Source organism: Ambystoma mexicanum, chromosome 7q (assembly GCF_040938575.1).
Source record: "Ambystoma mexicanum isolate Mex_15411 chromosome 7q, UKY_AmexF1_1, whole genome shotgun sequence".
NCBI classification, from domain to species: domain Eukaryota; kingdom Metazoa; phylum Chordata; class Amphibia; order Caudata; family Ambystomatidae; genus Ambystoma; species Ambystoma mexicanum.
This window is the reverse complement of record NC_090941.1, coordinates 118,079,574-118,099,132: the sequence shown is the minus strand read 5'-3', so window position 1 is coordinate 118,099,132 and position 19,559 is coordinate 118,079,574. Positions and strand designations below refer to the sequence as shown.

Genomic DNA, 19,559 nt, shown 5'->3' with positions numbered 1-19,559 from the left:
TGTTTAGTATTTTATGATTATTCTTATTGTCGTTGGATGTGCTGTTATGATGTTTGGGATTTTTATGTGTTAAGATTTATGTATAATGTCAATATTTTGTTCTCTTTACCAATGTGTAAGGTTTATTTTCATAAACTATCACACAATAACTAAAATAATGTCAGATTGTATAATGTTTTCCAGCAAATTGTTGGCTTAGGTGGCACTCCCAGGTACAATATCAGATCACTCACCAGCGACTATCTTGTACTGTATCCTGCACACCCGAATAGGTCAATCGATAACGCTTTAAGGGAGATAAATTGCTGGACCCACAGTTTAAGCCAGGGTTAATGGTTTATAAACCATTTAAAAAATAATCATCAAATAATACAGCCTGAGTTGATGAGTACTTTGGGAAGTCTTGAAGTGGTTTGCAAGGGGCGGTGGAGCTTGTATTTCTAAGGAAGCCAACGTTATCAAGCCCATTTGAAGGCGTTTAGTAGGCTGGAGCTGGACAGAGAAGAAGGAGCTTTGAAGCTTATTGAAGGAAACTCAATGATGTTCGGAAAGCGGAGATAGGGAAGTTAGGTATTTGGAACGGAACCGAGCCCCGAAGTTAGAGAATGCCCGACTATTAACAATGGCTATTCGGATAAAGGGACCCACCCTATTAAAGTTATAAATGATCCCACTGGACACAGATAGGTTGTTGGGGAGGCAATTAATACCTCATTTGCTATATCTAAGTACATATGTGAATGTACACTCAACACTAGCCATTGGCTAGTGCTATCTGACTCTTTGCAAGTAAGAAATAGTGTGCTATGTGTGTGTACAGAATTGAAGTGGCGGGTAACTTTTTGTGGCCGATTAGTACCTTCCAACTTTTGAACCCTTATATATTGTATTAAAATACTTTATAATTCATTAGGAAAAAGGTAAAATGAAAAATACATTTGTGTACGAGACACTGCTCTCGGGAAGGTGTGCTGGAAATTAGGTTTGTCTTATGGAGAGGAAGATTACAGTAGAGGAGCGTTGCACATGGTGAGGCTACTTACGAATGGAATGTCCCAGTTATGGGTAGTCTTGCTTCCATATTTTACAAGGAATACATTACTGAGCTGCCCTCCCCACCTTGCTCAGCTATATGAAGCCTCACTACGGAATGGGATTCTTCCCGAAATCACTACGACAGCTGTTATTATGGGGGTACAGAAACAAGACAAACTCGGAAGAATGCTCCTCTTTTTGGCCTATATCCCCATGGGAATGCAGTTAATGAAACGGTTAGCTAAACAACTGGCTGCTCGGTTGTTGAAACATGCGAGATGCTCTAGTGCTGCCAGACCAATGAGGTTTCATACCAGACCAAGCGACTGTGCCCAACTTACCAAGGCTATTTTCTATAATCCATAATTGACACCAAGGTCCCAGTGGTGCTGGCATCCTGAACGGCCTTAGAATCGGTTGAAAAGTCTTTTCTATTGGAGGTCTTTGAAGATAGGGACATGGGTAGAATTTCATTAAGATGCGTAGCTTGTTATACGTCGCTCCAGACCAATACGGCCGTATTCAAGCCATTTCCTTTGATGAAGGCAGTAGAATGGGGACAACATGCAGAAAAGGTATTGTGGGGAAAAGGGAGGATAGAGAACCGACTGATGATAGATATGTAGAGTAGCATATCCCAATCCAAAATGCATGGGATACAACTTATCCAAAAGGTGGCACTATATGCTGTCATAAATTACCAGAGATGGATCCATCCACGAGCAATTTCTGTTGGAGAAGGTGTGGGATTCAAGGGGCACATCAGTGTGTGGTGCAATGTAATGCTTACTGGAAAGACATGCTGTAGTGGATCAATGAAATACAGCAAATGCTATAACAAATGGGCTAAGTGCCCCTTGTATTCCCTCTGCAAGTGGAAGTTTTTTTTTTTGTAATACACCATGGCACCTAACATGTTAACTGCAAGGGCATGTGTCACTATAACATGGAAGCGCCAACACCCTCACCAAAAAAATCAAATGGCTACAAAAAAAGGTGTGGGAATGGTTTTGCATGGATAAGCTGACGACCACTTACAAGAACCCCAGAGAAATATAAAGCTTCAATGGTTCCCCTTCCGAGTGAAATTTGGAACCAACGAAAATGGCAGACAGGAAGGAATTTCTAAGGGAGGCGGGAAAAGGGGGGCATTTCAAGAACACCCCTCAGACGGGGCGAGACAGATATAAAAAAGGTACAAAGGAGACAAATGTGGTAAATCCAAAGATGTGATATAGCTGGAGTGGACCAACATAAAATATAGTTATAGATAAAAGCCTATTCATGCTGCAGGATAGTAAAAATATGCGCACACCAAATCCCCAGGGTTTGAGTTTAACTTTTACCATATTGGTTGATTACTCAAGTTGAACATTGGGCTACAGCTCTAGGCTTGGAATAGAAACTGAATGGTATGACTTGTTTCTCAAATGAAGTTGGAAAAGTTCTAATAGATGTTATATATTTTTTTCTCTTTTTGGAAAAATCTCAGTAAAGAAATCTGAATAGAAGAAAAAAAAGTGATTATGTTCTTGGAAAATTATCCTTTTACTGATTCTTTGGTCTCAGTGATAATTCAGCACACATGTTCTTTCCCCTCCAGTTAGTTTCTCAATTTCTTTTTCAAGCACAGAACGGTTTTCCCTTATTTCCATCACCATTCAAGCAGTTATGGATTTTTTGATCTTGTTTATTTCGATTTTAACCACTTACCATGAAACGTTGACATCCAAGAATGCCGTTTTTCTTTTGGTGTAGTCTGTACTTCTAATGTATGGATTTTCCACTCTGTCTATACTGACTGTTCTTAGTTTGATATGTTCCAAGGATCGTGTGCGAAACTTGTGCCCAACGCAGTCTGGCCTGCTGGAGGAGGTTCTGTCAGAATAGTAACTTTATATGGCACCCCTTAATACACATTTGCAGAGGTGTAAATAACAGTTCTGGCTCCAGTGCTTAATTTGTGGGGGTGTCTCTGCCAGGGCTCTGCCCTGGCACTTATTTTTGAGGCCCGGCACTTATTGTCTCAGTCACTTTAATTAGGAAGTGGTGATCGTCCATCCATCAACCACAAAGAGCATGTGGGAGCTGTAGTTTAACCTCAAATATGTCGAGACACTGTGGGGAGCAGCTATGGGTGGTTGCATCAGTGATGGGAACTGCCCAAGCCGTGTCACAGGAGTGGTAGAAAATATTTGGGCCATGGCACTTTTTTCGTTTTACAAAATGAAGCTCTGTGACTGGCTCAAGTCAATGTCACGATGTTTCTTCCTTGAAAGGATGAATATCTGTGTAAGCCTGGCGGGGTTCGAACCAGTGCCCTGTATACAAATCCCAAAAAAGCAAGAATGTAATTCGCTGTTCTATCTTTTTACAGTCTACAAGTGCGCAGGTAGCCGAGATGCTCCAGTTAACCATAAATGCCAGTATTCTAGCATCTATCGCACATTGTTAAAAGACCCACGGATTAGGACGCTCTTTTAAAAGGTCAAATGTCAATTACCACATGGAAACCGTTGAAAGACATTTGTTTCCTGGGAAGGACGCATTTCCACTTGACCAAAATTGTATTCATGCCTGCACGACTACAGCCCAACGATAAAGAGGCCGGGAAGGAAAGGGCTTGGCATTTGAACATATGCGGCCCGGCCCAGTCTCGGTTGTAGGGCGACTCGACAATTTCAAAAGAGTGAACACTACCACGGTATACATCTTTCGTTTCGCTGTGGGCAGTTCTACTTCAAATGGTTTTACAGTAGACTGACAGGATGCCCGGCGTGGACTATCTGAAAAAGGAAATTCCATGGCAAACTGGAGACGCCATTGCTAGTGCTTTATGTACATTTGCACTTCCCTTTATAAACTAGCACAAACATAAGACGTTTAGGAAAGCACGTGCTCGGCAACGAAAACGCAATCTCAGGATACTGCGTCATTTTTTGCTGTTTGAGGAGCTGGAGTTATTGCCCTGAAAAACGTTTATACGTCAGCGCTGCCTAAAATGAACACTCCAAGAAGCCAAATTCCAGTTACATACTTCGTCAAAACGCTTAAGTGCAAAACTTAAAAAAAAAAAAAAACGCACAAACTGTCCAAAAATATTTTGTGCGAGAGGACATTTCGGCCAAGCAAGATCACAGATGTCGTCCCGGAAGGGAGGCTGCATTAAAAGGCCTCGTTTCAAGCATACACCTGCTGTTGTGCAGAGCCTCCACCCGGTGGCCTCCATGTGCGGTTCCGGCCAGGGAATGCCTCGTCACCAGAGAGACTCAATACAGGCAGCATGACACCAGTCTGGAGGCCCTGCGTGGATATATTGCATGCCTTTGCGCGGGTCATAACGTGGCGACATTGCATCTTCAGACCACGGAACAGTGTACCCCAATCACATGACAGAACATACCTCCTTTATTATAAAAAAAGAACATACCACTTTAACTGAGCATATTCCAACTTCCACCCCAGACGGCAAATAAAAACTCTTGGCAATACTCAGAGGCGTTGCTAGAGGGTGGGCTGAGCGTGTTATAGACCCGGGTCTTTTGTTTGTAGCCCCGGATAGAAGCTCAAGGGCTACAACCAAAAGGCTAGCTATCCCAGAGGTCCGACAGTCCCGACATTAGCGTAGCCTTCGATCTTTTGCAGACCTAGCAACACCCCTGGCAATACTCCTTAATATCAATATACAATACAATTATTGTACTTCTTGGGTGCAGTTTGAAGGGTCATTTGGAGATATAGAATTGTAGTATCTGCTCCTGGTGAGGAGTTGCTTGACCCTCTGGGGTGTGCACGTGCAATGTTCGTCTGATGGTGCTGGATATGTCTTGGACCTCACTTCTCAGGAGATACTCGTGTGCAAACCTGGATGTGTGATTACGCATGCTTCTGGGTCTATTTCCACTGGTTCACCATCAAATTCTGGAGCACTGCATGTTTGAAGAAACTAGTTTGTTAACAGCCCTTACCATGGACCCCTTCATTTGAGTCATTCTTCAGGGTTGCGGTTCAAATGGAAGACACTGCTTTCCTGTGGTACCCCTATTCTTCACCAGCACTGCATTACCTTACTGAAAGGCCGCAGTCGCCATCCTCCAGCTTTTGCTTTCATTCAATCTCTGTCGCTTATCTTGCACTGTTATTTTCCACTGCAGGTCATCTCCTGGTTGGATGAGAGGAAATCCAGTCACCCCATGAGTTCCTCTCAGGGGAGACCCTGGTAGAAGGATGCCAGTGAATCTATTTCTCTCAAGATATTGATATAAAGATCTCTGGATGGCATCACCCTGTCCCTGTGAAACCCTTAACCCTTTGTTTAGGGTACGCATGAAGAGCTCTGTATTGTAGTTTGCACTCTGCAAGATTGGCAAAACATGCTTATGAAGACTACCCATTCTTTCAAGGCATCCCTGAAATTCTCTCCCTTGAAATAGAGTGCCATTGTCACTTAATTCCATCCAACAGAGCATCAGTTGCAAAGATTTTCTCTTAACTTTGGAATAACCTCACCAGCAGCCTTGGACACTATGAATTCCACTTCCAGGTCTCAGGACCACTGATCGATTGCCACTAAAAAGTGCTGACCAGATTGAAGGTTCATGCAATCGAAAATTCATGCTCAAGTGAATCCAAGGCCTGTCACTCCTAATTGATGATTGCATCAGGGGCGGTCTTATTCTAAGTGCTGAGGTCTGGCACCATGCACAATGTTGTACACATTCATCAACTTGATCCTTCAGATGAGGGAAGCAAACCTTTTGTTCAACTCTTAATTTTGCCGACCCTTGGTGAGGCTGGTGCGCTAGCGTCAGTACTTTGGGCACAAGTGTGGAACGGACCACAATGCTCACATCCCTTAGCAGTAGCCCGTCGGGTGGCACAGATAGTTCATTTTGGATTTTCCACAATCGACGTTTTACCTTTTTGGTGACCGTCGTGAATTTTTCCAGTGATCCCAACATTTCTATCCATGGTCCTGTTCTCAGCGCATTGAACACCAACTGCAAAGATTCATCTGTTGCTGACACATTGGCTAGTCTTTGAAGAGTCATGGATACTGGAATAGCAGCTTCCGTTACCAAACAGAGGTTTTTCAGCCTGTACTTTTTCAGTGTTTCTATATTACCCAAAGGCATGAGGGTGATGAGACCCGTAGGTTACCGGATTGTCACACTCTGGCCCGTAATTCAGCATTACATCATATTCTTGCAATTGAAAGAACCATCTTTCAATTCTGGCTGGTGGGTGGAGTGCAGCCTAGAACATAATGGGGGATCAATGGCTTCTGATCAGTTATCATGCAATACAAATATGGTAATGTCTGCACCCCCAGAGGATGTAGAGAGCTTTGTGCTCAATTTGGGAGTACCTTTGTTCTGCCTCTGGGAAGAATCTGGTAGCATATGCAATGGGAAGTACATTTCCACTGTGATCTTCAAGTACAACCCCTAGTCCAAACAGGAAGGATTCTACTAAAAGTTCAACTGGCGAGCACGATCAAAAAATGCCATGGTGGCACGGTATGTTAAGGCATGCTCGATTGGTTTAAAAGCATTCAAATCGCAGTCCATCCCCTTGCCGATTGCTTTTTTGGGAGTTTTTTGTATGGCTCTGAGAGTAGTCAAATTCTTAATAAATCAGCCCCAATATCCAAAGGAAACTTACCACCAAAAGGTTTTTGGGAGGAGGTGCCACATGAATATTATTCACATTCTGTGGGTCCACGGACAGGCCCTCACCCTAGAAAACATACAAATAATTCCAGTTTTGTTTCTTAAAATTCACATTTGCCTCGAAGTATCAATACCTGTTTAGGAAGCCTGACTAAGACCTTTTTAAAGGTGGGCCAAATTCTTCGCCTCCATGGATGCATACACAAGAATATTGTCACTTATATTTAACACGTGCAGGAGGACAGCCAACCCGCCTCCAATAGTGTGTTGGGAGACCACCGCTGCAGACTAGATTTCAAATCATAGCCACTTAGATTTGTTCAAGCCTTGATGTGTAGTGAACATGGCCATGTAACAGGACTCTGTGTCAAGAACTACCTGATGCTAGACCGCATTCAGGCCCAGCTTTGAAAACGCAGCGGCCTCTGGAGAGGAGTCACTATATTGTCGATTTTAGAAATCAAGTGCCTCTTACATTTGATATTCTAATTTAGTAGACACATACACACATGTGCACAGACCCACACTATTCCCGTTTGGTCAGAATACTATAGGGGACACCCAGGGAGTAGGACCAGTCACTTTTTTAGGGATGTTGTTCACCAACTTGCTTAATTTATGTTCAACATTGTACTGGAGGTGAAATGGAAGCCACTGATGTTTCAATGCTACAGGCTCTGTAGTGCCACCTACATAAAGAAGTTTTATAGGTTCTCCCTTTAGACTATCTATGCACTTTAACAGAAGTTGGTAGTGTTGGAGTAGGCTACCCAAATCCTCGACATACATCCAATAGGCAAAGTACACTAACCGGAGGGCCTCTGCTTCATCATATCCCAGTAAAAATGTACTCCAGTTTAGAGTAGGGTGTTTATTTTCTTCAGTCACTGCTTGACTTCTGCCATGCATGTCCTCTTCAGGGGAATTGGTTTGAACCCCTCGAATGTGTATTGGTCGGTACTAGCGTATTCGCCTTGCGCAACTGGCGAAAATGATATAGGCACATCATATTTTCGGAGGCTCCTTTATCTAGAATACAGTCGTTTTGACGGAATTTTTTTAAATTAGTTTAACGAAAAATATTCATCGAAAAAAACAAATCATCAAGGGGGGTGGGTACAGGGATAAAAGTAGTAAGCGTTAGGGATTAAATGGGGAAGAAGGATAGGGGGAACCCCCCCATACATTAAAAGAATCTCAATGAGTTATTTCAATGAAAACGTTTAAAAAAAAGACAACAAAACCTGGTGGCAAATATTGAACCCCTTTATCAGTACTGGAGTACCCTTCCCCAAGACATTTATGCTGCAGCGGGGTTGTCTGCGTTTTAGTCCAACTAAAAAAAGTGGATATGAAGTCATTTTGCCCTTCCTGACCTTCTTCAGTCTTTAGGATTTTAGCGATCTGTATTGCCCTTTGTTCTGCTAGTTCGTGCTCCCTTCCAATTTCCAGAATCCTTCCTTGCGAGTGATATACCCCAACTCCATCACAAACCTGAATTACTCGTACTCTCACCTTGTTTTAATGAGGGGCATGCATGTGAACACCAACTGGTGCAGTTGCGCGTGAATACAGCTGGTTCGATAGCACATCGAGTAGAGTGCTCGAGTAGAGTGCTCGCTTTGACATCTGTGCAGAGCTTGCTGACGCAGGTTCGAATCCCGGCAAGGCCAAACTCAGCTTTTCATCCTTCCCAGTTCGATAAATGAGCACCACACCTTGTGGGTAATAATAAGCAGCGCTTAGATACCTGAGGGTTCGTAGCGCTAAATAAGTATCAAATTATTTTATTATTATTACATGATTCCAATGTTTCCCCTTCTTTCAGCTTGACGTCACAGGAGAAAACACTAATAGTTTGCATTTACCATCGGGCTAAAACATCATGAGAGCTATTGTTGCTGCCTGATGCTATTACCGGTCAGTTGGTGCCAATGTCTTGAAAATGTTGTGAACTGTACGGTCAGCCAAGTTAAGTAACGTGGTTTGCTTAGCATCACCATTGTTCTCCCTGGTGGCCGTGAATTATATCTCCAACCTTTCCATCCACAGTTGCCATCTTGGGCCTTGATTGGAAAGAGCCCATATGGTCGTCGGTCCAATGCCACCCCCCCTTTGCCTTCTGGGTCTTTGGAATCTCTATTCACTGCAACTGCATCATTTGGCATGAGCGCAATGCCACTTGTAGCAGTGCTGCCTTATTAACTAAAGCAGCACCAGGTCTCTTGTTGCTTCTTGTGGCAGCTTGTTAGACTTACTGTTACCCTATCTGTATTTCATTTTCTCTTGTTGGTGCGCACAATTACTGCCCACGGAGCCGCTACCCTCAAAGAATTCACTGTGCGTTTATCATCCTAATATTTTTCGTTACACAAAGTTCTTTGTGCAAATCTGTGCTTCTTCTTGGCATGACGGGCCTCCTGTAATTAATTTCCAACGTACACTAAGGGGACTTCATCGGGGATTGCCTAATGTTCGCCGTCCCCGCGCTCGAGACTGTGGATCCAGTCGCTACTTGTCGGCAGGAGCCTCCACACTCCACGTACAGGCCGGGGAACACCCATAGCCCAGAGAGCAAAAGAGACAACACAATACTAGTCAATTTGAGGTGTGGACTACCTGCCTTTACACAGTGTCGCCACTTATATTATCTTTACCTGCATTGATGAATCTCTTCACCAGGGAAACGTGTACCCCAATCACATGACACTCGGGAGGGTGGCCCAGCCTAGCTGCTAAACATTCAAGTCCGTACTCCACAACCTAAAGTCTTCAATGACTATCCATTTTCCACCACAAAGAGAGGACAAGGGTGATGCTTCAAGATTCAACATGGTCTGATGTAACTACAGGAACCACTGAACAAGGGAGCATTGACGGGCCGGTTACGTTGTCCAATAGTATTTAAAATCTTTAGGGTGGTGTCACAGTCCTCTCCGAAGTGAGCAAGCAACAGTATACACTCTGCAGCCTTGTGATCTTTGGCAAACACTAATATCAGAGGAATGTATTAAGCGACAAATAAGAACAATTCCTTAATAAATAAAACAGATCTAGAAAAAAGAAAGATGTTCAATCTACAACAAATTTAGGAAAAAAACGATCATCCGATCTGTCCGTCCAGGTCTCCCTGAGTTTCAGCGTTTATAACTGAGCGTTTCATCTGGGTTCCAGCAATGTTTGTATCTGCGTTTCATAACCGCTAAACCGCCCGCCTCCCCCCGCAGCCTTCACGCATCATTTCTGGAAGGCTGATTCGGAATGGAAAGACATCACTGCAAGCTAAAATACTCCCTGGCAGCACCCAGCTGAAACGCACAAAGACACAAACTTTCCCTCCGCTGAACTATTTTTACTCCACATTCTGAAAGAAAACCTCTGCGCCAGCCTTCTGCGAAAACGCCCCTGAAATGCCTTCGCCTGCTTTCGTAAAGAATGGAAAGTTTTGTTGCTGCTCCTGCCTTTTGCATGATCGGTCTTGGCAGCGGGCCTTCCCTAACCACAGCCCGCTTCCTGCAAACCCTCCATCAACAGCAGGTACTGTGAAAGAAGCCAGCTTCTTAATCAGGGCCGGTCTCATGCCCGCTAACAATACCCCCTTTGTTTTCATACCACTTCTACATGCTTTTTGAAATCCTGAAGTGCTTTGCCATATCAGGCAGTTTCTCGTGGAGCAGCGCCTCCTGGATTTGTATAAACTGAACACGTCGATCTGAAACGTGCTCGCTCAGCTTGCAAGCAGTGAGTGTGCGCCTCATGACTTTTAGGAATACAAACTCATGCTGAGGGGCCGCCCCGTCTGACACCGTAATTCATAATCTTCCTCAAGGTCAGACATAAAACAAGCATTGTAAAAGGCAACACTTTGGACTCCTCTGCACGCACAAAGCAGGCATCTGCTCGTTGTTTGCCAGACACTGCCAGCATACATCCAGGTACTCACTGTATTTGCAAGACGTGATTGTTTGCCAGGCATTGCTAGGTGACGTTTCCTCGAGTGGCCAGACACCTGTACGAGGGCACGCGAAACAATGCAAGTCTTCCTTTTCTTTCCTTTTACACATTTAATTCGCATTTACGGGATTGTGCTGTTTCGTGCATTTTGAATGCGCTATACAGTAAATTGATTATTCAAAACATGGCAATACTACAAATCTGGGCATACGATCACTATATACAATGCATAGTCCTATCTGTGAGGTGCGTCTACTATCATATGTCAAGTGTAATCACCTGCCCAACTAATGTCAGCATGTGCCTGAAATAAACAATGTTACGGTGTCAACCCGCTTGTGCAAGTACTGCAATGTGATGCCAAGCCCAGCTTCAAACTCCACAATAATACGGTCATATGCCGTAATGACCATTTCCTCACCCAAGTAAATCGTCCCTTTAGCTAATCCTTTAACTGAAGAATGCCAACACACAGCTGTGAACTAATACCATGCAAGGTGTGTGTAGCTCACGCAGTAATGTATAACTGCGTGCACTCCATGGACTTGTAATCTTGTGTTTATAAAAAGAAAATCTAGAGAGCAGGGATGCAAAGAAATTCAGGACTGTTCGGGGTACACAGAGCTGATGTGGAATTAGTTGACCGGTCTGCAACATTGTATGAATGCAAAAAAAAAAATATGCTTGGCTGCTCAACAATTACTTGAAACGTTGCACGTTTGTGTCTGAAGACGCATAACATTAGCAATAGACATGGCAAACAAAAACTCCACTCACAGCAGGCATATTAATTAGTTGAGCTTCAGGACAGCACCTAATCACCACTTTAGTGACCTCAAAGTGCCTATCCTCGTCAAAGATGTTAGGGAGTTGTGTTAGCACCCGGGGATCGACAGGCCAATGGGGATTAGAAATGGGTGTGTGTGTGTGCTTGAACTGAGCGAGAGAGTGAGTGCAGAGATGAAGACTGAAAGTGTAAATGTACAGTCCTAATGCACGACGGGCTCGGGCTGACCAAAGTATAGTGAAGGCCTGATTCCTTTTTAAACGCTCGAGAAGTTGGCTGCCAAGATACTACGTTCAATATATTTGTGTGTAGCTTGTGAACACGTTTTTTTAAAAAGACAAATTAGAGGGGAGAAGCTAAAGGAAGCTGGGGTTCCAGGATGTAACCAAATTCTATATAAACATTTCAAAGATAAAGATCCTATTTGTATTTCTTATCTTTCAGTTTCTTTGTTTGCATATTTGAAATGAACCATTTTTTAGGAATACCAGATCATGGTTGAATTTTCTTTAAACATACACATATTTCTGGCTTAAACAACAGATTCTAGATTGTTATACATATCAGCCTTCATAAAGAGAAGGCTGGAATAAACAAAGGATATCTTTCATCAACATGATTAAGTTTGAGGCAAAATGGAGAGATGAAAAAAAAATGCAATCATGTGCATGACTAACATTTTCAACGTAATGCAGTTTAGATTCGTAATGTTTCAGGATCACCCAAAAGAAGATTTAAAATCTCCATCAAAGTAATGTTGATTTTAAAAAGTGTGTGCGTAAGAGTACTCAAGATCACCCAAGTGTGTATCAGTAGACCAAGAACGCATGCAGCTCTGTGGTTTGCTCACCTCATGTGGCTGCAGGATGGCAAGAATGTGTGGGTAGAGGCTATGTAAATGTTAGTATTACATATTATGCTTTGTTGTTCATAGGTAAATCTGATTAAGTAACAGAATTGTTTAGTGAGAAGGTTTATGTTCAATTCTGCATACACTGATAACTCCTGAAGTTGCAGGACTTCACACTAAGTGTCACCCTGACATGGTAATAACTAAAAACCTCCAAGTCAAACAAAGCAATGTACACAAATCATTTGGAAAAAATCTTCCATCGAAAAAAGCACTTTGTATTTAACATTAAGGATTTCCCCGCCTACATTCTTGTGTCCTTGCAGAATTTTACAGAAAAGATAGGCTATGATAACCCCTTCAAATGTGCTACTTTCCAAGCCCCAGGTGTGTTAAACATGGGAAGGCAACGTCTTTGTCAAATAAGCAAACGCTTCCCTGCCTCGTTGCCTCCTTCTGTCACTTTCACCCCTGCCTCGATCTATTCTCCTGTTTCCAGTCAATGCGTCATGCTTAACCTCACAGTGTTCTTCGCTGCCATTGCTCTGTCCTTTACCACTGTACTGCTGTTGACCCCCCCTTTCTACTCTTCAACGAGGTCCATTCTTCGGTACTGCTCCATCCCATTCTAGCAAACGCATTTGCATCCCATCGGAACATGTTCTTTAAAACGCATTGATAACAAAAAGGCCCAAAACTCAGATGGGCCTGTATTGTGTAAGTTGTGTAACAGATCGGACAGTGTCCTTATTATACATTTAGAAATGTGGTACGAATACATGAGCAGATAGCCTCCAAAGACCATTAAACGGTATGAATGGAGGAGAGTAATGTGGACTACCAAAAGTGTTCTGTTTAGCATCAGGTTTGGGCTCATCAATATTTATGGGCTATTTTTGATTTTCTAGAATCAATTTCAGACAATGCAGGCAAGTTGCAAAGTTAATACAATGAGATCTGGTTCACCACTAAACATACATGAATGTGCACTTCAGAGTTTTAAATTCTTGTGAATGATAAACTTACTCTTGTAACGTCTCCACTCCCTTCTCCTTATACTGCAGCTCCTGTTTCATGAGTGCCAGCTCCCTCTTCAGCCTGGAAAGCTAAAGGAGAATACATAATTCTAACGTGGACACGTAAAGCAGAGAGCTTTCATCTTTAATCCAAACTCAGAAGCTCATGAAACTGGACCGATGCTCAGTGTTCATTCATTTGTATTTGCGACAGAAACAAATAGCATAGATAAGTTTGCAATGCCTACTTCATTAATGCAGGTCAAGCTGGGCGATCTGAAGAGCGAAACCCCATCCAAAGTGAAAGCAAGCATGCATAAAGCCCTACAACGTTCTAGTCATACCTTTGGTATCTGATTGGGCGCATGCCAAAGTGTGCATGTACTCAAGCCACAGCTTTACTTCGGACTCCCCTTCATTAACATCCACAATATTAATTTCCATTTGATTAATGGATACTGCAGAACTTGGGGGGCGTGGGGAGCGGGGGGAAGACACATACAGCTACTTCAAAAACCCAACATTATGATCATAATCAAACAAAGCACGAACTCCATAGCTATAAGTAGGTCTTCAGATTATCGGGTTGCCCAGTCTAAGGTATTGACCCTGTGGTGCAGAAATGCGTCGAGCATGACATGCCACCACTGACTGCATGGACGCTTACACAAAGTGATTTGATCTCCACTATTGCCGTGGGGCTTTTGACACAATGAGAGCCATCTCTCACACTAAACACACCATTGGGGTTGGCTACACTAGATATGGCCCTTTCCTACAGTTAATTACGGGTCATCTATCCTTACAAACACAACTCTCCAAGCACTTCCACCAATAAAAAGTTGATCTTTCTTAAAGCTGGTCGATTGATTCAATTTATTCCAGAAAATACAGGGGCAGATACAGTGTCATTCGTGGGGCAATAAAGAGGGCTTGAGGCGAACAGAGTAGGGATTAACAACCTTGGCAGGAGGAAGCCTACACATGATACAGGGCGACTGGAAGTTAATACAAGTTTTAAGTGTAGCATGCGGAGTAATGGCATGTAATGTGGTATGAACAGAAATCTGTGACCGGCCATTAGTCTCACTCAAAAGAATAGTGGCAATACAACAAGGTCACTGTCAACTGAGGTACAAAAGGTAATCCAACAATGAAGTAACGGAGTAGTTTAGAAAGAGAATAAAGTATTCATTGGAATGACTGAGCAACTACTGCTCTGCAGGAGTACAGGTATTAGTAGTGGGGAAACCACCTATTTGGACCCACACTAATACTAATCCCAATCCTAATCCAAGATGAAACCGGCACAACCTGACAGATATACCTCCTTTGCCTCATTTGGTATTGCGGGTCGAGGGCAGGCTATACTCTTCAGGAGGGGTGTGAGCTGATAGTAGCAACACAAACAGCCTTAGGACAAGGGTTCCAAAATAAAATGTCTAATCAAGGTTCTAAAAAAAAAAAGAAAAGTACTTTAAAAAAACAAAACGAAAGAGGTGATGCCTGGAAGGTTTAGATTTAATCTTAACCCCTGGCATTACTCTGGGCAAACTTCCAGATCATTGTTCTTCAGCCTGCCAAGCCATTACAGAAGGAGAAAGACTGTAGGCAAATCCGGCTTGGTCCCGTCACCCCAAAAGGGGCAGTCCAGCCCAACTGCTTCGTCACATCCCTTCTGCACGAGACCACAAGCATCCCCAGACATGTTTCGGCCTCATGCAACCGTTGCAAACAAATTACAAAAAACACTAAAAACCCACCCATGAAAAAGAAACAGATAATGCAGAACTCTGAGATGAAAGGGCATCCTGGTCTGATAAAGAGGGGTGTTTGGAAAATTAATTTAGGAACAATCTCAATTGTTCAAAGATATGTCTTGGGAGGTGTGGAAGGTGGGTTTAAAAGTTACTTTGGTAACAAAAGATGGTCAAGAGGGCAGTTTGAGTCAGCGGGCAAATCCGATGTCTCCACGAAGTCGCGCTGGAGATCAGGTTGATGAATGTGGTACACCGTCAAGCCGGGGTCTAGGTGGCTTGAGTGCAGCAAGTGGCTCAAAGGACTTTAGTGCCAACAGCAGCACAGAGTCCTGTTGCGACTTGAAGTGTGGTTAGAGCCGGCTCGCAGACGTCTGGAGGCAATGAAACAGTGTCCAAGCTGCTGCTGAACTTCTGGGTTTCTGGGTGGCCGAATCCATAGTCTCCGGGGCAAGGAGAGTTCTTCAGTTAGACGATTCCACTCAAGGAGGCTGGCTGATCCCCCCCTTCAGGGAGTACTTCACCTCCAGTAGGCAGATCCTGGTTCTAGTGCAACAGCTAGCAGTGGTATAACCTGTTCCCCTGGGATGGTTAGTGAGAAGAGCTTGCCTCTGCATTGGATGCCTTCTCTGTGGGGTGAAATCTGGCCCGTGGACGCCAGAAATAAAGAGGCCAGAGTCAGTTATGAGGGTTCGCCAAAATAAAAGGCCAGCGCAGAAACAATGTCCAACATAAGGCTTAGCGAACTGAAACCAAACGGAAAAAGTGGGCCTCAAGTTCAAAACGCGACAATGTGCGCAGTGCATTTCATAAAAGAAAGACACGTGGAAATTATGTTTGACACATCTATGGAAATCTGCGCTAACAGATATGGAAACCACAGTGTACAGCATCTTCAATGGGATGCCAGAAATGTGTTTCGAGCAGCTGCAGTAAAACGCAGCATTTTACATTTATATTAAATAAAATGTCATTTTGTTTTTCCCTCCAAGATTAACATGCTCAGCAAAATGCTCACCAGACTTTCACGTTGGGGCATGTGTCCTCATGTACATGTACTATTCAGAAATAATATGCATATATTGTTAAATTGCATGCTGTATAAGATATCTTTAAAGTAATTGTATGTGAATTTGAAAGGCCATGAGCTGCTGGCCACTTTAAGATGTGAAACTAAACTCCAGGGCCTCCCCTGTTGCCCTGAAGAACCAGGCATGGTTGTCATCCATCAGAACCATTCCTAAAATATACAAGAAAGAATTGGTTCTTAGACGAGAAATGTGGGGAAGACCAGATAAGGTTAGGTCTATTCTGCAGCCCTTGTGACCTTCGTCAGAAGGCCCATTAAAAAACCTGTTAGGGGCCATAAGGCAGCCCTGCTTATATCATGTGCGTGAAGAGGAGAACAAACTTAAAAAAAAGGTGGGGGACAGAGGAGTGAAACTGCACATTAATTTTAATGGAAGATATGCATTTTATCGCATTAAAATGGACAGCGCACATCGGTCATTGTTGGCTTTTTATTAAAGATGACAGTCAACCACTCTAACCATCCTAAAACTATTTTGTTGGGATAAACACAACTAAAGATATTAATGAAAATGTCATTTGGGCCTTCCTGTGATTACCAGAGATGCGAAAGTTGATAACAGCATGCCAATCATAATTAATATGACACCCATAAAGTGGCATATTTTTCACTGACATGGCTCCTGAGTAAATGAAGAAAAACTGTACCTCTGCACAGAAAGGACATGCAGAGTCCATACTAGTCTCATCTGATTCGCCTTGAAACGTAGTTTTCAAAAATGTATTCATACATGTAAAGTTTTGGAAATTAAGGGTACGGAAGGTTGCCATGTTGAGATATTTTGAGTTCCAAAACACGACCAAGCCCATCTGTCAAAGTAGGATGATGAAGCTCTCTCTTCCCACTGCTAAGTTAAAGCACTCCCCCATCCCCTTGTTCTATTAACACACAGATGGGTAGGGAAGACTAGCCTATCCCTTCCGCTGGAATCATGACAAGTTAGTGAAGTCATTTTCACTATAAAAAAGCCAGTTTGCCTCAGAGCTGGACTTCTTCCAATAATTCCGAGGGGTAACCTGCTGCTGAAAAATGGCGAGAGGCATGCCAGCAACAGAGAGGCCCTAAGCCTTGCATTGGAGACAGGAGACAAAGAAGCTGATTGGGATCCCTTGGAGGAAAGAGGAGATCCTTGAGTGACCTTCTTGGCTGTCCCAGCGGTGTGTTCTGATGCTCCCTGATGCCCAGTCCAGACCTCTCCTGTAAGTAGAACTACCCCATAGCCAAGATTGTTTAGGCCCCATATTCTTCTAGCATCCCAACTGAAAATCCTCTGTTTGCCTGTGTAGATCGTTAGCATATTTATCAATCAAAGTAAATCAATTAATTAATTCTGCATGGACTTAATGTAATCTGTATTGTTAGTATTCAAAAACAACAATCTTTTCCCAGTGTGTTGTGTGCCGGTATAGTCAAATATTTGCCAGAAGAATGAACCCCAATGCCTTGTTCCACGTGTGTGTGTGCAGGGTGTAAAAATAAAATTGTCCCATTGGTCCCATTCTGCTCTGCAAAACGAATTTTCCCATTTGCATTGTGTCTTACAGTGCCATCTGTGTTAAAGATCCCAAAATCAATTTTCTCATTTTGTTCTGATAAAAACTCCAAAGCCCTGTGTGTTATTGTTAGGGGTAGCAAAACAAAATTTCCCATTTGCATTTTCTGTCTTGCCTTGCATCGGTGATTCCAAGCCAAAACCAATTTTCCCATTCTGTTCTGATAAAAAACCCAAAGCCCAGCCTGTGTTATTTTTTGGTGTAAAAACGAATTTCCCATTCTTTCTATTCTTTCCCATTGCATTTGTGCTAAATAATTCAAAACTGATTCTTCCATTGTGCTCTGCAAAAACACATTTTACCATTACCTTTCGGCATCTCATATTGTTTCTGTGAGCCAGAACACACATTTTCCCATTGTGTTTCCACTCCCCGTCAATGCCTTCCATTCAAAGGAATCAAGCCTAATTGATGTTTGGGGCTGAGGGTTGCTGGGAGAACGTTTAACAAATCTGCTATCACTGTGTTGAATTGTTGTTCTTCTGTCTTGATGGGTGATCGAAGAGGAATTAGTTGTGTCTATCGTAGTGCCTGTACGGAAGTCATTGTGTTTTTGTGTTGCCACAACGTTGGTGGCTGATGTAATCTATTTTCCATTTATGATATGTGGCTAAATAAATTAATAAATATATTATTAATACACACCAGCCTGGTTCCTAGTCCATTGTGGCACTGGGTATTTGTTGGGGTTGTGTGTAAGACTGGTTGGAGGCCTTACCACATTGAACTTACAAAACAATCCGAAGCACTTTATTGTGCACCACATTCATTGTGGGGGAAGGAGCTCCCCGACTTGGGTGTGACTGTCTAATAAACCGCAACATCCGTCTTCACCTATCTGGTAGAGGTATTTGGAAAGGACTGTTTTCCAAGCAGAGGTCCGGTGAATCCTACTTGTATTGATAGTCTAAATATGAATCAAAGGAGAGGGTTTCCTCCTCCTTATGAGGGCAAGAGGTCACTGGGTATGTGTCCAAAGCAAGCATGCTGAATGGGGCGCAGTCAACAAGTGCCCTTTGCCTTCTAACATCATACCCCAGGGTGCTTTGTCCTGGTGGAAAAGGGGAGGGCAGGAAGTTGTAGAGAGCCCTTGCAGAAATGAAGATGTGGAAACCTTACATCAGCCTACTTCGCTCCTAAGGCTCCCCTAACACTGCCCCCTTCCCATATCTGTGGACTTCAAAGGGACTTCAGTGGTCAGCAACCTGGTGCAAATGTGGCTTTGTGATGGCAATGCTGCCTTTGAGGCAGTGGTTCCCAGGAGACCTCCTAGGGAGCATTCCTCTACCCTCAAGGAAGTGAGTAGTTTCTTACCTGTAACTCCATTTCTCCAGTGTTGGTATCTTTAATGAATTCACATGCTGTGAATATTCCCAGTCGTCAGGCTGGGAACCTCGTTCACTTTAACCTAGCATTTCCCTATGGAAAACTTTGACACATTAGTGTCCTATCAACGTCCTTTTGGGTGCTCTAGTCCCCACCAATAGGACGTAGGGTATAACTAGCCCCGCCCCGCGGCTTCCCTACAGATTACAACCGTCTCCAAACAGTTGGGATCACCTTGTGTTCTTCGTGATTTGCATGTGCGTCTTCATATTTGAAAATTGTGATGGCTTCAGGGGCTCCGAAGAAGTCTCTTTTCCGGCCCTGTGCTACTTGTTGGTTGAAGAAGGTTTATGAAGGTGACTGCCATATGGATTGCCTCTACTGCCTTTACCCGATCACTCGGCAGACACTTGCGAGATTTGTCAAGGATTCTCGCATAAGACTCTTAAGGACCGCATTCAGTGGCTTATCTGTTGGCTCAATGAGGGCACATACCCCGGCCTCGCAGGTTGGGTCGGT

The 19,559-nt window shown here is 43.3% G+C and overlaps 1 protein-coding gene across 1 annotated transcript in view; it reads right to left on the bottom strand.

Annotated features, from left to right (window-relative positions):
- WWC3 (WWC family member 3) overlaps nucleotides 1-19,559 on the bottom strand; it is a gene marked incomplete at its 5' end in the record, with an annotated part of 1,141,234 nt that overhangs the window by 654,534 nt on the left and 467,141 nt on the right. The window contains one exon of the mRNA XM_069639076.1: nucleotides 13,325-13,404. Coding sequence (XP_069495177.1) covers nucleotides 13,325-13,404 — 80 coding nt within the window. The remainder of the gene's footprint in view (nucleotides 1-13,324; nucleotides 13,405-19,559) is intronic.